The following is a 17998-nucleotide window of genomic DNA, read 5'->3' as shown; positions in this document are numbered from 1 at the left end:
GTCAAAGTAATGAACACATTAATGCATCGCTAATTAAAATCCAGTAATATAGGCCGATATATTTATATAATTCTCAAATGGGCCATTCTGCATAATGAGTACATTTTTTTTAATGCATGGGCCTTTAAGTATCTCAATTATACAGAAATATTATCAAATAGTACATCACAATTCAGAAACCTGTTATCAATCCACATGGACTCCACTTTGGCAATGATTGTGACCGAGCTGGATTTCACATAAATTGATAATCCAATTAAACCGGCTTTCCAGGAAAGCACCATACAACTATTCCTCAAGTCTGCCACTATTGAGCTGTACAGATGGGCCAGTTGAAAAGTGCAGTCAGTTTAATTCCCCATGATCCTAAACTCATTCTAAACACAAACAAATAAACACAAAAAAAAAAAAAAAACCTCGAGTATGCTGCTGGAGATCATTTACGGAGCTCTTTTCCTATATGCTTATCATTATGTAGGAGATGAACATGAATTTTACATGACCCGTGTTACTGAGCTGTAAATGGTTTGTTTACATTCATAATGTTCATAAATGATGGAACAGGACAGTAGGTCACTTGGAGGTATGAAGATCTCAGAGAAAACAAGGCAAGATAATGTGCTGTGATTGTCTTGACTTTGGTACTACATCTGCACCTGAGGAAAGTATCAGTTTGCCATCTGTAACCCCGTAATTATTGCATGATCAAACTAATAATACAAATAATTTGCTGATGCTCTAGTACAAATCTGTATCCTTTTTAAAATCTATGAAGTAACACATGTGGAATATTTGATGTGAAATACAAAACTCAAGTATGGCTGAGTTTTATGAAATTGTACTAGTTGTGTAAAGGTACTTAATGACTTTCCATCAAGCATAATACACATCTGAAAAGGTTTTAAAAGCTTCTCTACTTGGTATGTTATTTGATACAAACACAACTGAATTTAGTAGTGAATTAAAGCGCCTTCACGTGCAATCAGTTGTTGGGGGGTTTATTTCTAGCAAGCCATCCGACTTCACTGACAGCATTTACATAATACAAATGTGACCCAATCAGTATATCTTTACAGTGTGATACTGACCCAGTGACTTAATCCTTTAGCAGATGAAAAAAATGCAATATTTCATTGTGTAAAGTAAAAGCATTGTCCAAATCAACGGAAACCATAGTCTGCTGATAAAACATGAATGTAAAGATTAAAGCCACAACATAGCACGACTCTTGAGTTCAAAGCTGTCAGTGACGTGTGTGAGATCACCAGCGTACTGAAGCAGGAGGTGAGGTGAGCCTTACTCATCACTAGGCGTGTCACTGGCTGTACAGCACCAATGTGATTAGAGAGATGGAGGGGGGGAGGAGGGGGGGGGAGACAGTGAGAGAGATGACCTAATACCCTGTAAAAAGCAATGAAGTCATACTACCTGACTCATATTCCCAACTGACACCAGCCTTTCCAATCACAACACCCCAGTTTGTGTGTGTGTGTGTATGAGAGTGTGTGTGCGTTTGTTGTTAGAGGGTGAGGTAATTGTGCGCGTGTCAACAGCTTCATGCATGTCAGTATTTCACTGCAGGAGAACAAAGCTACAGAGATGTTTGTTAAACCAAGGAAACACTGAAACAATAAAGAAAAACACAACATTAAATTGCATCAACAGTGATTTTCATAATGGATTTTGTTTTTTTGTAAATGTGTCAAACAAACTCTGGTTCTAGCTTCTCTAATGTGAAGCTGTGCCGTTTGATTCTGTATCTATCATTATAAATAGAACATCTTATGGACCATTTATCGGGAAAAAACAAGCAATATCCACATGTCAAGTTGGGCTCTGGAAATCAGCATTTTTCACTATTTCAAAAGGCTAAATGTTGAATCTTTACTGATGAAAAAGACTAATAGATGAATCAATAATAAAAGACTGTTGTAGCCCTATGACATACAGCCAAAGATGGAGGTAAGGCAGCCCTCTGAGCTGTCTCACCCACACAGACAAACAGGAGTAAGTGTACTCATGGGTCACACTGCTCACTGAGCAAATGGTAAAGCATTGTGCAAATGAAAAAGCATACCCAATAGAAGTTTAAAATCTGTGAAATTAACGTACACTTTGAACTCCACTTTTTCTGATATTGAAAGCAGAGCTTGGTGTAGAGATTCTTGCTGACGTACGACAAATATGGAACCGAGTTTGTGATGAAAAGGCCTCTTCATCAGAGTCCCTGCATGGGGGTGAACCTGCAGGAAAACTGAGAAAGAAACACTCTACGTGTGATGGGTTATTTTCATTTCAGTTGTACTTCCTCTCAAAACCCGATTTTTCATCTGTTATTAAACTATTGTTTGCTTGTTTTGTATTTTGTTTTATTGTATCATGATTATGTGCAGTCTGTCTGTAAGAACTTCTGATGCTGCTGCCCTAGCCTCAGTGGAAAAAGCTTACAACCAATAAAAACAAACATAAATGAGCAACCAAATAAAAGAAGAACAACAATAGAGGAGGGAAAACCCCACACACAAGTGGCCTCTGGATTTAGTGTTATCTGGTCAGCTGATCAACTTCAGGGCTCTTGTCAGCTTTAAAGCACAAGATGTGGTATCATTTGCATGCAGTCTTACATCATCCCTGAGAGCCCGCTCACTATGGCATCAGCACGTGGTGCTTAGCCAACATGTCCCTTTGTGCTCGCAGAAGCCTCATTCAAGAGACAGCGGGGCACCACAAAAGTATTGAAAAGGACATCTGGCCATGGAAGTCAAAGGGATGTCCTTTAGGGATTCTTAGACGTGTCTTTACAGCCTATTAAGCCTGTCCTCGTGAGAGACAGATACTGTCCATATAGGTGAAAGGGATATTTGCACGGGCTTCTGGACAAAGAGGATGGTGTGTGTCTCTGCGGCACAGTAAACCACAGCGTGTCCCCAAAGATGCCAGTTAGCCTTTCATCAGGGGAAAAGGAGAAACAGCACTGGTGTGACGACCAGATGGTCAAGATCATTGAGGTTTTTTTATGTGCAAGTAACATGACCTCAGCACTCATGGGTTTCACATGTATCCTGCAGCTCACACACACACACACACACACACACACACACACACACACACACACACACACACACACACACACACACACACACACACACACACACACACACACACACACACACACACACACACACACACACACGCATACACACACAGAAACATAAGTGTACATTTTGACAATTGTAGCCCACAGCTATAGACAGTGAATGAAGAGCAGACCTGCTGTGGTCCATTCACAGCGCACAGACGGTTTAGTTCATGGTCACAAAGGTTATGTGGTACAACAGCATCAGGCCACACCAGACTCACACATCCAGGCAGAGGAAGGGGGGGGGGGCACTATCCCAGATCTATCCTATTGATTGGGGCTCTGGAGTCCCAGCAGACCCCTTTTAATGGATATCCAGACGACCTCCTGGACACACTGGCATACTGGCTGCCTCACTGAGAGGCTGCTCGTCCCGTCCTCACCAAGCTCTCACCCAATCCTCTGGCCTCTCCACTATAGGGTGGGGATTGGGGGCAGACCGCCTGAGCCCACCCTCTGGCCCTTCATACATCACGCAATCCTCCTGCTGCTGTTTTTTTAATTATTGTATTCTTGTTATTGGTTGGAGTATGGAGGTTTTAATCCTGGACTCACACCAGGAGTCTCCCTGTGAGTTCTCATCTGCAGCACACCCTTAGGGAACGCACCCCTTCCTGATTGGCACCCAGAGAGCGAGTCTACTCTAATTATCAATATAAATACACCTGCTCTATCTTTCTCGTACCATCTTATTACAACACTTGTATTGTTTTTTTATATTCAGACCTGGAAAATGTAATATTATATTGTTGCTCCATTCTGTGTCATTAAAAGGCAGAAGGCGTTGTCACTCAAAAATGGTAAGATATTCATGCTGATCACTCTAAAAGAGTCACATGCCATGCTCAGTATGTCATATAAGACAAAATGGTAGACTGTGTGTTTATTTTTGTCATTACAGTTGTAACCCAGTTAAAGTGCAGGGGAAACACATGTGATGTGGAATATTAAATTGAATTTAATTAGATGGGGTTAAACTGCACAAGTATCTACAGAGTGAATTTAAAACATCCCTTGGGAACACCAGGAAACACATCAAGAGATTTCACGGATATTTTCTCTAACTGCATTTTAAATATCAGTAAACATCAACTCAGTTTGTCACGTATATAAATGTAAGCCTATCTATTTTGTAGGGGGTGAGAAATTAAAACAAACACACGGTGATGCAGTGAGTAGACCATCTAATGTTTTCTAAAACATCCCCAGAGTTCGCCTTGTCATTCAGGAAGCCTTATGCAACACATACTTGCTATACATCCCACCATGCAAATGCACAGATGGTGATGATAATGCTAATCTTGAGTTAGACTGACAGTATGAGAAAAGCTGAAAACATGGACATTAGTTGTTGCTCAGCACTGCGTGGCAATTAATAGACCGGGTCCAATGTATCCTGAAAGCTTTATTTAGGGTGGTGACCCAAGTGTAATAATAATTTAAAACTCACTCACTGAAAATAATGATGTCATATGAGAAGTGCTCCCACTTTTTATTTTCTTCTTCATATTTGTTTTACTACTGATAAATCCAAATGTACAGAATGTTATTGAAATTAAGGGAAGTTCTGGGTACTTTGCTACCAGTTTGAAACCTTATAAATCTCTTAAAAGGAAAGGGGTGTGACAAAAATACAATATCTGTATTAATATATATTTTTTTTAATTCAATAATAATACTATTTTCATTACTGCAGTTTGAGTCTTTGTGTTGTACTACAACCATGCCGTCAGGCGTGGTTTCTGTCGAGGACATCTTGGGGAGTCTATACGCGAGCAGCGCGGTTCTTTGTTCACCGGGCTGCTGCAAACCCTTTTTTTAACGGGAAATGTGCGAGGGCTTTTCTGATATTCCCCCGCTGCATAGGGTCTGCAACGCCTGTCTGACAACTCCCTTTCTCCTCTCCTCCGCGTATACAGCCCCTCACCCCCGCCCCCCAGACACCCTATTTCCCTCCTATACATAACATCCTCATGCGCAACGGCGCCGGAGACAACAACGCGGTGACCTGCCGCAAAGCACGGTTACATGGAGGTGGGCGGACCCCCCCAAAATTTACCAAACTCCTTTACTCCCCAAAAAAATCATGTCATATGGTCCACGCTCCCCCTATTAGAATAAGGAGATGCACGTTTTTATCAACTGATAAAGTTGTATTTTCAGCAGCAGAAGCAGCAACAGAGGACCATGTGCGCACCGAACAAGCACCTTTTCATACGCAACTGTTTACATCCTAAAGGGCTATTCTTACATAAGTCACCTACATGCGGTTTTCAGGCTGCACTGCAGATAGGGCTATTAACGAGTTTGCAATGGCGCGGGATGTAAAAGGTGTTTTCTTCTTTTCTATAGGAGACGTGAGGGCTGCTCGGTTTGGGATGCCATGAGCTGGGGAACCTGAGAAGGAATGGTACAACGGGAGGGCGGCTCGTTTTGTCTCGGCGAGGAGGGGAGCTGTGTAAACCAGACTGGGTGGAGCAACACTTCGCCCGCCCCATCTATCGTGCAGACGGCCTTGTGTCCCGTTTGCCTGGAGCTCGGAGAGAGACTACTGTACTGAAAGTCTGGTGGAGAGAGAGAGAGGGGGCCGGTCTATGGGAGGGACTAGCGCAAAGGGGGGAATTGGAAGGAGGAGGGGGTGAGGAGGAGGCGGCACGGGTGCTGTTTCTCCAGTCTCTTTCCCCTGTCTTTGTCTCACACACTCTTTTGTTAGCCATGCCTAGCCTGCTGGTTCTAGCAGGGATCATGGAGAAAAATGGGGGCTATGCCGGGGATCTGGCTGGCTCCGGCTTCGGAGGCGAAGGTCTCCTGGTGCCGCCCGACGAGGAGGAAGACGACTCCCGTGCCCTCAGGGTCGCGCTGGGCCAGTTGTCTCTGCTGGGGCTCGGGGAAGGCGAGGACGGCGGCGGAGCCCCAACAACAGGAGTACAGGACCGGAGTAACAATAACAACAACCACCACAACCACACGAACAACGTCGGCGGTTGCGTGGACTCGGCGATCCTGCAAGGGAAGAGCAAGTTGTGCGCCCTGTACGAGAGCTCCTCAAGTGAGACGAAAGGACGAGGCTGCAACATAACAGAATGCGTCCCAGTGCCCAGCTCTGAACATGTGGCCGAAATAGTGGGGAGACAAGGTAAACCGCTGGCTTGCAAATTATTTCCCTCTAAACTTGTGCTTTTATCCCGCTAACAGTGCTGCATTATCCCCGCCGTGGTTTCCTGTGTGCTTTGTTTTTTTGTTCACTAACTGTTACCTGGTGTTATTTGACAAAGAAAAGGGAGTGGTGTGTGTGTGTGTGCTCGCGTGTTTTTTGTACTCCCCCGAGACATCAGCCTCCCACTTTTTCCGGCTAGCAAGTTCTCTTGTACTCATCATTACACTCATTAGAACTAGTCGGTCGTTGCTGTGTGTTTATTTCTTGCTTTAGAGTGATTTTTTTGTGCACAGAGGTAGGAGAGAGCCCCGTTCCCTCCTGGGTGAATTATTCTACATCCACGCCATCAATGTCAGCGCACAGACACACACTGGAGCACGGAGAGCACTTCCTTTGTCGTCTGAGACGCGCCAGACTGTTCAAAAAGGCAACGTGCTGCTGGCGAGGAGAGGAATGTCTTTTACTTTGAGTTAATGACTCGGAAAATAACCAAATATTACACATTTAGTCTGATTGATGGAATATGTGTGGCAGCTCGTTGTTTATGTTGCGCACTGCCCCAGTGACACAATTGGACAATAGAGCAAGCGTGCTCCACTTGTTTTTTCTGTTGTTGTTATTCTCAATTGAGTGGAGTTGTACAGTTCAATCATGTTATAGGTTTTTGTTCGTTTTTCTGACACGTGGAGGTTTTTTAATGAACAAAGACCTTAAGTTGAATGACAGCAGCTGTCAAACAAAGGTGTGAAAGTCGGGGGGGTGAGGGGAGGGGAGGGGCGCATTAAGACTGTGTTGCTGCTTGGCACACGGGATGGCCTTAAAGGGTGACTCAGCGATAAGTGGCTCCAGGAATTGTGACTCCTTTGGAAAACACAAAAAACATATGTTTGTGCTTATTTGCAGTTAATTGGATAGGTAATTTCCACTATATGCAAGTTCCATATTTGTGCACAATGGGGCTGCTAAAAAGCTTAAACCTAAGTTGGATTTTAAGCTTGGTGTTGGTGTGGCTGCACCCATTGTTGTGATGAACCCATGGGTGAGAGGGGCAGAAAACAACAAGGATGGGGACGGAAGGGCAGTATAGCATCCAAAAGCAGAATGGGAGTCACGCCTTGGCGCTCAACACAAGGGGCTCCTCATGAGCCCCACTTCACTGCACACTCTCAATACCACATGGTTGTCTGTCAGGAGAGGGAGAAATAGGGGGCTGGACTGAGAGAAGTACAAAGACTGCAGGGTGGGTAAGGTACCTTCAGCAAATCCTGATTTATCTAGCAACGAAAACAAACAGGTCTTGAATAATGGGCTCAGATGAGTTCAGATTGCTTATTTTTACTCCCCTTTCTTGCTTCTTCGGCGGTAACCTGGATTTACTTTGTGCTGCTAACTGCCCCTTGTATCTCATTGCGCCTCCTGTTTTTACTCTGAAGTGTAAGTTTTGAATTTTAATGGGGTAACTGAAGACAACCGAAGGGTGGATCCAGTGAGGACAAGTGCAGCGAGAGGGCTCCTTTGACTTGACCGGGAAGAAGTGCTGATTTTGGAGGATTTGAGATGAGCTGCTTTTGATTCAGGCCCTTCGTTAGTCGGCGTGCACACCCCCTTGTTTTCTGCACCGTACATCACAGCATGCCTAGTATATCTGGCAAACGTAGCATCTTGCCATGAAGAAAGGGTTTGATAGCATTGTTTTCTCCTGTCAAAGTAACAGGCAGTGATTCCCCAGGATGCTCTACTACATTTTGCTGGTGCCCCTCAAATCAAGGATGGCTTTATTTTGAATCACATTCACAGTTCAACAGTTGCAAAAATAAATTAGACTCTAGTGACCTACATTCCTGGTATTGTTGAATTAATTGTTGCCTTTTTTGGTTGTGGATAATAATTACATTTATACTTTAAGTTGAACTAATTAAAAGGGGTAATGTCGTATGAGAAAAGGAATTTAGCAGTCACTCTTTGATCCCTGGCAGGAACAGGTTTATTTGTGTAATACCACGCAATGAACACAAAGGGCATTTTCAGATTTTCGGTATGAGCAATACTAAACCTTCAGAGCATCACTATCCCTCTGTCCGTACCTCTGCTCCCTGAGAAGTGAGTGTCCCTGGAAAATATGGAGCTATTAAGTAGCATTAGAGCGACATTCATCTTCAACTTAAGGTCTCTTTGAACCTTTTGCTACCTGCTGCTGTGATTTTCAGATAGGAGATGCAAGTTGTGAGTCTGGAAAGATGAGCTCAGATGTCTAATGGATCTTGTTTGTCCAAAGAGATGCACCGCCCTCTTTAAGACTCGGCAGAGAAGTGGTCAATAAATGCGGAAGTCTTAATGAGGGAGCTGCCTACATTTCTGAATGAAACTTAACCGGAGTGATGCTGGATGCAGTCTTCATGGAGTGTAATATAAACAGAGTCTGATCATGTTTCTCTTAAACTTAAATACAATCCTCTTAAATAGATACAGATTTACTGTATGTCCTCTTTTGTCCCATTACAGTACCAGGTAATGTGTCATGAACTACCCTTAAACTACCCTTAAAAGCACTTAATAGAGTCAATTATTACACTCTGATCAGAAACCGGGCAGACGTAGAGACAGACATAAATGGCCCAAAAACAAAGCATATGTGGGATGACTGTACTGTAAGGTTCAAGGAGAGGTCAGGAAGTGCATCAGGAGCAAAACAGCTATGTCGTTGCTGGGAAATACCTCTGCACCACCAAGGTATCTCTTAGAAAGATGTTTGTCTGATTCAGGGCTAATAAATAAGTGCACTAATGCTTAAGTGCTGGAAACCTCATAAATCATGTTAATTACTCTGTGTATCCTTTGCCAGAAAAAACCTGCAACATATTAAGTTAAACTGCTCATGATTGGTGAATACATCTACATTTTAAAATATCTATTAGCCCAGGTTGATAACAACATGTTAACTTGATTTGTTAGTCAAGCTATCTAACTGATGTATTATATTTACCTATTTTAAAATGTTTGTTTTTGACTCTGCAGGTTGCAAGATCAAAGCCCTGCGGGCTAAGACCAACACCTATATCAAAACCCCCGTTAGAGGAGAGGAGCCGGTGTTCCTAATCACTGGCCGGAAGGAGGATGTTGCCCTGGCCCGCCGTGAAATCATCTCTGCCGCAGAGCACTTCTCCATGCTCCGGGCCTCCCGCAACAAGCTGGGAGTTTCCTTCAGCGGCTCCCCGCCCACTCCTCTGCCCGGTCAGACCACCATTCAGGTGAGAGTGCCATACCGCGTGGTGGGGCTGGTAGTCGGGCCTAAAGGCTCCACCATCAAACGCATCCAGCAGCAAACCTGCACTTACATCGTCACTCCCAGTCGGGACCGCGACCCTGTCTTTGAAATCACAGGGTCGCCCAGCAACGCTGAGCGGGCCCGCGAGGAGATTGAAGCACACATCGCCTTCCGAACAGGAGGCCTGCATGACCACAATAATGAGAATGACTGTCTGGGGCCGAATGGTGGCAGCAGCCCGTCGGGCAGCAGCGGTGGTCTGGAGAGCCGGCTACAGCAGGTGTGGGGGCTGCAGGGGGGCCAGCGCAAGCCTCTCACCAGCAGCTACCGCCAGAACTTCTCAGAGGCCATGGTTGGAGGGGTAGGAGGAGGAGGCGACGGAGTGGGAATCTACAATAAGAGCAACTTCTCCAGTTCCGGAGAAAAGCCCTGCTCTTATTTTGGATCAGAGAGCACCCAGAGCTGGGGCGACCCTGACTACCCCAAACAGGTGGCCTTCTATGCCCAGCAGCGCTCCAAGAGCTTCGGGGGCCTCCCGCTCCCCCTGACCAGACTCTCCCCTGGCTTGTCCGAGTCTTGCGGAGGTGGAAACAACAACAACTCAGTCAGCAGCATTGTGCCTGTGTCCGGCTCACCTCATGCCCAGGCCCGCCGCGCCCACAGCGAGCCCATCTCAGCCGGCGATGGGTTCCCCGGCCGCCTGCCAGTGCCGGACTCGCCCCCGGCCACTGTGCGGGAATGCATGACCTGCTTTGAAAGCAAAGTGACGGCTGCCTTGGTGCCATGTGGCCATAACCTCTTCTGCATGGAGTGTGCCATCCGAATCTGTGAGCTCAACCACCCGGAGTGCCCAGTGTGCCACACCCAAGTATCACAGGCCATCCGAATATTCTCTTAAGAACCACATCAGTTTTTATCATTGGTTTTGTCAGTGTTTGTTCAATAATTATTTACTGTTATTATGATTATTATTATGATACACATTTTTTGTTTTTCAGAAAATTTACAAACAATCAAGCAGATATTTTAGAAGGCACTGCTTGCTTTACTAAAAAGTATAAGAAATATTTTTAAGTTTTTCTTTTATATATATATATATGCATATATATTTTATAAAAGTTTTGTTTATAAGAGAAGTATAGTACCTTGCATTTTCAGTTTTTTGACTGCTGCTGTTTTTCATTCATGAATCTCAGTGTAGGCAGAGGTAGACAGTAATGTGAACATTTTATTATTCAAATTTTTTATTTTACCATGAAGTGGGTTTATATGGAAGGAAGAAGATGATTGTGGAGGTACCCAATCTGCACCTGACTGACCCAGAAAGTCAATGTTGTTATTAGAAGGAGAAAAAACAGAATTTTCATTGCACCTTACAATCATCTTGGTCTAAAATAGGATTTCAATCATACCTTGGAATTTCGAGAGCTGATGTGAAGGTAGATTCAGCCTTTTACTTTTTACTGTGATTGTGGTCTGATATAATTGGTCCAAAATGATATTAATTTTAACAAAATGAAAACGTTAATAGATTGATCCAAGTCAAAGCCTTGTAATCTCTACAAGTAAAGAAAAGACGGCCCTCTTATTTCATACTTTACCTTAAAGTCTTATTAACCAGATTGATGTTAAAAGGAAATAGGACATTACATCATTTATTTATGGTAACTAGTAACATTTTATTGGCATCATCATTCACAGAGATAGATGAAAGTTGTATGAAGTATCAGCAACATTTTCTTTTCAGTAGCCGTTGATTACACTTTGGTCACTGCAGTTTGTTGTAAAGATTCAGTAATGCTTGCTCCTCGTGGCACTTGAAAAGCATGTGGTTCCTCGGTTGGCTTAAAGCACTGATTTAATTTGTGAGGCCGAAAGCATTGGAATTCATCCAGTTGGCTAGTTCTCCATGTCTGTCTCCCCAATAGACGTGTTTCAAAGCCACCTTAACCGCGCTTTATTGTCTCGTGTGGTCATTTGGCCACAGTCACTGAACAATATAGGACACAGCAAGAGCCCCAGTCAACAAGCATTTCTCTGAGGTGTGCACCGTAAATAAAGAGGAGAATTAGAGTGTGGACAGAAGCCAAGTAGAACTGTAAAATGCTTCCTAAATCAGCAGCAGATTCAAATAGTTGACACTGTAAAATACAGAGTCCCAAATCAGTAATCCTCGCTCCACGTCCGCAATAATAACAGCATTATGTGCGAGCTCCGAGGGGCCAGCTGTCCCCCCCCCCCCCCCCCCCTGTAATTAGTGAAGCTGTACATGAGCAGGTGTTTCACGGCACACTGTAGCTGTGACCCCGAGTTGGAGGTCTCGCCTAGCCCCCTTTCTTTCTCTCCTTTCTTTGGGAGTGGCTTTTATGTCCCCTCGTGCTTACAGTTTGATCGTTTGCTTTCGAGGCCTTTCTGAGCGGGGCGTATTGTCCTCGCTCGGCAGCAGCGTGGGCTGCAGAGTGCTCGGACACGGCCCGGATCTACTCATTCATAATTAGGCAAATGGGTTGGTCCAGGTGCGGACCGTGTGGGGACTCTGGGGCTGTATGAGTGGTACGTCAGGGTCCCGCAGTGAGCCCTTTACCGCCCCGCCCCACTGTTACAAGCACAGAAGGGGCAGGATGGTCTGGATGCAGCTGGGCGAATGGGACCCCCTCCTTCCACTCCCTCTTGCCCCTTCCTCCCCCCTTTCCTCTCCTTTTCTGCTGCTCTGAGCCATCCCTACTGGGGAGTAGGGGGCCTCTTTTGTCCCTAAGCGCACACACACACAACATTTGAAAGACACTAGCTGAATTTGGCAGCGCCAGTGAAATGAATGGAGGCTTAGGATAGAAATAAATTATCTACAATTATCAGGGGAAAGCCCAGTTACCTGTTTTCAGCGTGATTTGCTGTTTACTTCTTCCAAATTATGAAAACGAACATACATAATAATTCCTCGATTTTCACACTGGGTGCAGTCAAAGCGCCTCCTTCACTCCTTGAAAGCACCGCCCCAAAATGTGGATGGGGTCCTGCAGATCGTGTCAGCACGCTACTGTATGGGACATCCTGCAGCTGCCCCTTCACTTTGGACACCCGGGCTTCAGCCAGTGGCAGCCCCCCCGTCGTCGTCCCCCCCCGTCACTTTGAGCTTCCAGAATAAAATCAGACAATTGTAATTGACAGGAAAGCAGAGGAAACGCCCCATTTAACCAGCACTCATGCTGAATCAAATTACACACCCTCTGCGTCTGCCTTAGCCCCAGCCTGGGGATTTCAGAGGGCTAGAGAAGGGGGGGGGGGGGGGGAGTAGGGATTAAAGCTGTTGAATGATAGGGGGGGGATTCATTTTGGCTGAAGAAAGAGAGAAGTATGCTCTCCAAAATGTTTAACAGTGCAGATCTTGCTATTTTATTGACCATTCGAGTCCTGCTGCGAGTGTTCAGTGTTTGTCACTTGTGAGCCAGAGCTGATTACAGGGAGCATCTCTTGTGTTGTATAGGAGAACAATTCAACTCGGCTTCTGTCTCAAAATTATTGGCAATTACAGATTGTGTCTTCCACACATAGGCACCTCCTTTTTTTTTAAACAAACATATAAAGCAGACCCCTCGCGTTACGTGTGTCCTGCAGGGAAAGCACCGTACTTTCTGAAAGTACTCTGAAATCTATCAGATGTAGAAATAATAGTTGTGATTTTTATGGATGGAGAAAATGCACAGTGGTTTGGCCGAAGCTTTCAGCGTGAAATTCAAGGCAGTATGACACTGTCCTCTGAACTTTAGTATTTTTGTTATTTTGATTTCTGCCTTAATATTTTTTATTAAAAGATTGCCATTGCTTTGGCATACAAGGTAGCAACTTTGGCCTTTGATAGTATCTTCCCCTAAAACAACTTTTAAAGTAATTATTTTTAGAGAAAAGAATGTGAAACTGCTCGGGTGGGGATTAGAGGGATTCAGGAAATTAGGCTCTTTAACACTTTACTTAAAATATAGAGTAAAGCACCTGATCACAAAAACATTGAATAATACCAAACCGACCACTGATGGTGAAATACATTTCATAGGATTTGAAAGACATGCACATAAGGATTCCCTATCATTTTTTGTATTATGGTGGTTCTTGTTATTCTTAATACTACAGTAGTACTAGTGGCTCTTTGGGAGAGCTCTCAACCATTTAGTCAATGCTGATGACTTGGTTGAGTTTTGCACTGGTTTAGTGAAGAGAGGGCTTATTGGAGATTCTCCCTGTTTAGACGCTGTATAAGTTAATAAGTATTGTATTTTATGGGAAAGCACTCTATGTAAATACATCATGTGTACCAGTTATGAACATCCAGACAAAGGCCTGCTAAAAGTGAGGTTTGGATTATTTTTACAAGCAGAGGGTGTCATTGTCAATGTTTCAGCATAAAGAATTCCAATATGTCTCTGATTTTAGGGAGGGCAAATCTTTTATATATGCGTCCCATCATCCTTTTTGACTATAATAGTATATTAGATAGATCCATACATTTAAGAAATATTATTTAAACTGATTAACTTAAGTGTTTCATCCAAATATATAGATGGAAATTAACCAGACACTCCTATAAACTGTAATAACGAATATCCTTTATAAAGCCGCTGATGTATAAATCAAATCTCAAATGAAAACTGGAATAAATAGTATGTGTAATAACCCCTGATGAATAAATCCGCTTCTATGTATATTAGGATGAAATGCAATAATAGGACTATACTGGGACAATAAACTGAAGAGCCTGCTTACTCAGTTCTTTAAATAATATTCTATCCAGAAATTGACCTTGATTATTAGGGAATAACGTTTCTGTATAATATCTGCTTACAATTCGTCATGGATAAATGCCAGCGTAGAAACAGAGATCTTATTAATAATTAGTAAAAGTTTCAGTATAAGTAATTGTTCTTTTTGTGTTTATCAGGGTCTTAAGTCATTTGATTGTTAATTAAAACAAAGGGCAGGTGAGACAAACTTAAGGATTGCTCCTTCTGAGATGATGAAACTGACATTTCTGTGACTTTGAGGAAATCTCACTGCGCTGTAAAAGTGATCTTTCAAACGACCAGAGCATGAGCACCAGCGTCTGTCTTGTTTTCAAAAAAGCAGGAGCTGGTGACTTTGCGTATGACAGACTGATGTCTCGAAGGCTTTGGTCAAAATGCAGCCGTGAGGAGAGGGTGAGACAACATGATATCACGGTGTGTTGTCCATGTGAAGAGCTTGTATTCTTTACCCTCATTATCTAAAGTCACATACAGGGGCAGACGTGTTACTTATAGCAATCTTAAAATGATTTCTGTTTACATAGGAGTTTCTTTTTTATGGCTCTATTTTATACTAGTTTTGCACCTTTCATTTGTATTTTTTTCTTTTATAAAAAGGTCAGACATAGCCAAAGAACAAAACACAAGGAGAGGACAAGTTGTTAACTTATTTTAGAAACTTTATCAAATCAGGATTATTAAGAAATAATCTCATAGCTAGAATAACTCTGTTTACCCAAACGTCTTAGAGGCCAACTAAATCGATATCAGTGAAATGAAGGCATATCATGTTTCAGTGTTGTAAGATTAGTTTAATACTACAGAGGCGCCCGTAACAGACTCACTTCTCCCCAAAGAGATCAGCTTAAAGCACATCCTGGCACTTAAAAGTCCTGTGAGTAGTTTTCCATTGTCATGGTTAGATCAGTGGGAGAAGCACAGTCATGGGAATGTCTTCATCTTTCTGGAAAACGTGCCTGATCTGGTGAATTTCAGATCAAACGGGACATCATTTAATATTTAAAATGGAATTGTTTTGACAATGACAAGCCATTGAGAATTCAGGCAGGATTCCTAATTGTTAAGACCTTTAGTAAGGCGACGGTGAGAGAGTGAACAAAATTAAATATCGTTTGGAGAGCCCTTTAACTGTATCCTTAAGTTTAACTGCATGTTAGTAAAATAGGTAAGATTTATCAGAAACAAAGTTAAGATCACATAAATAATTCATCAGCCTGATACCTGGAGTGTATACACAGCTTTAAGACCTTAAAGTAAACATCGGTTTCAAATCATATATTTACCATGTAGTCTAACTAATTGATACATAAAGTTTAAGAATATGCTAAGGTGTAAGTTTCATTTGTCTAACTCACCCAGTATGAAATACTTTTTTAATTCAGTGGAGCAACAAAGGGGTGGGTGACTCAGTGACATTTGATTTGTTAAGTTCTTGTTAGTATTATTTACAATATTGTATTAAGCTTACTATTATAGTAATGGTAGAAAATGTTGATGTTTTTCTTCTCTTGATATGAAAAGGTCTTTATGCATTTATGTAGAATCCCTTTTAAGGAGTGATAGGAAATCCTTATTTTCAATGGATGCACTTAAGCAATTGTACCAACCTGTCTAAATCACATTGAGCAAGTAATGCATTTGAATGTAAAAAAATAATAAAAAGACCACTCAATGCACTCCGTACGCTTATCGTTTTATACGTTTCCAAGTGAGCTTTACGTTTTGGTTTGTTTTATGGAAAGAATTTGCGATTTTCAACGTAGACTATATTTGAGTTCTTCCACATACATTTATAGAAAGTAACTTAAAATGAATAAAAAAAAAACATATGACAGTTTCTCAAATCTATTTTGCTAACATGGGTTATTATTTGGTAGAAAGCAGAGGAAAAGAAGTCAGTATCTGGATGTTATTTATGAAAAGTACAAAAATGAAGCAACATATTTATGAGTAACCTCAAGACATTTTGTTTTTTAATTAAGAATGACGAGAAGTTAATATATTTCTAAACACAGGGAGGTCAGTTTCTACCAAGTAAGTCAAATGAGAAAAGAAGTTTAGAAGTTTTATTTATGAAAGTTATGGAGGCTCGCCTTTTCCACATACTTCCTGCTAATGAAGTGAATGGAACGAGAGTTTCCCATAGCTGAAATTGTAACTTCAGACGTGCACTACTCTAACATCGGTGCATTAACAATGGAATAATTACAGAAAATAATATAATATTTTTTAGAATTTGGAGATATTTTAGTCACAGAGCATCAATTTTGTGCCTCAATTATATATTTTTCCTGCATCAGCATTCTTTGTGCAGTGCTGCTTGCTATTACCCCCTCTCCCCTTCGACTAACCCCATGTTACTGACTGAAACGCATAACTCATTTCCTCTGTAATCTAAACTCGCTTTTACTTATCAAATGTTTAGAACATGTTACGACTGCAATGCTTGGAATGAATGAGGCAGATGTGACCCTATGCCAATGGGCCACACACAATTTGTACACTTTCATTCGAACATTTTCTACATCTACTACTCAGTTCTGTGATTGGTGGGGACAGAGCTTTGATGAGACTTTCCCTAATGTGTTTTTTAGGTGAAATGTGCAAATGGAGCAGAGACATCCACGAGAGAACAGCGCACTGTGTAGTAGATCTACATATCTAGATGCACACGAATACACACAAACACACATAACATGTTCATTACCGTACTAGCTTGCATGTATGTTGTATGGTCACTTAGAAAGGAGAAATGGTGCAAGTCCTGCGTTATCTTTTAACGTCAGTGCACTTGGGCTGTTTCTCCACTGTAGATTTTCATAGTTGGAGTCTCTTTGGAAACAGGAAAGTTGACACAAGTTTGAAACCAGGCAAAGAGACTATTTCAGTCCCCACATGGAAGCTGGATGTTGTACTCTCAGTAACCTGTGAGTGATGAAAGAATGTCCGCACCTCATCTGAATTAACTTGAAGTTCCCAGTTTGTGTAGATACACCTAAAAAAACTTGACAAAAACACTACAATAGCACATTTTCTGCTGCATGTAAAGGATGGGGACTGAAGTGGCGCTTGCTGGTGAAACTTGCAACTTTTTCCAAAGAGGCCGATACAGTCTGACAGTTTGTCTTTGGTAGCGTTTCCACATTTTCCAGCACAGTAGAAGTGTTTCATACCGGTCTAATAGTGGTCGTAGTGCATTAGCTTTTGGGCCAGCATCAGCTGGCGCTAGTTTCTGGTTTCTCTGTGAACAGTGAAAGAGGGTTTGATAATGTGGCCCTCAGCGGCTGACCGTCAACTTTGATGGGTGGAAAAAAAAAAGAAGTCTTTGAACTCTGTTACAGTATGCCATGTCGTTACACGGCATGTGATATTGCAGGTTTATTTGTTATAGCACATGTTTTTTTGTGAATTACATTTTTTGGAAACATTTTTATTATTATTATTGTATCTGCGCCATGTTAGTTCTGGTTCTTTGTTATTTTTCCAAGATTCAAGATGTATTGTAAATGTTTCTAATAAAACAAAAATGAAATGATCTCCAATTGATATCAATTGTATTTCTTTGTTTAAAGAGGGCATTTGATTGTCTAAATTGTTCTTTTCACGATGATATATTTATATTTCCATCCTGATGGTCAGAG

At 42.3% G+C, this 17998-nt stretch overlaps 1 protein-coding gene across 1 annotated transcript; it reads left to right on the top strand.

The window, feature by feature from the left end:
- Positions 1–5777: 5777 nt before the first annotated feature.
- mex3a (mex-3 RNA binding family member A) lies at positions 5778–17903 on the top strand. The gene is made up of 2 exons (XM_034211436.1): positions 5778–6275; positions 9312–17903. Exons 1-2 carry the CDS (start codon positions 5855–5857, stop codon positions 10457–10459), a joined length of 1569 nt encoding a protein of 522 aa, XP_034067327.1. The 5' UTR covers positions 5778–5854; the 3' UTR covers positions 10460–17903.
- Positions 17904–17998: the final 95 nt, after the last annotated feature.

This window comes from Gymnodraco acuticeps, unplaced genomic scaffold (assembly GCF_902827175.1).
Source record: "Gymnodraco acuticeps unplaced genomic scaffold, fGymAcu1.1, whole genome shotgun sequence".
Classification (NCBI taxonomy): Eukaryota; Metazoa; Chordata; class Actinopteri; order Perciformes; family Bathydraconidae; genus Gymnodraco; species Gymnodraco acuticeps.
This window is presented reverse-complemented; position numbering and strand designations above follow the sequence as displayed.

Excerpts from the sequence above, each read along its gene's own strand:
- mex3a (XM_034211436.1), top strand. The coding sequence starts at position 5,855 with ATGCCTAGCCTGCTGGTTCTAGCAGGGATCATGGAGAAAAATGGGGGC. Across the intron at positions 6,276-9,311 it reads CGAAATAGTGGGGAGACAAG|GTTGCAAGATCAAAGCCCTG; the intron begins GTAAACCGCTGG and ends TTGACTCTGCAG.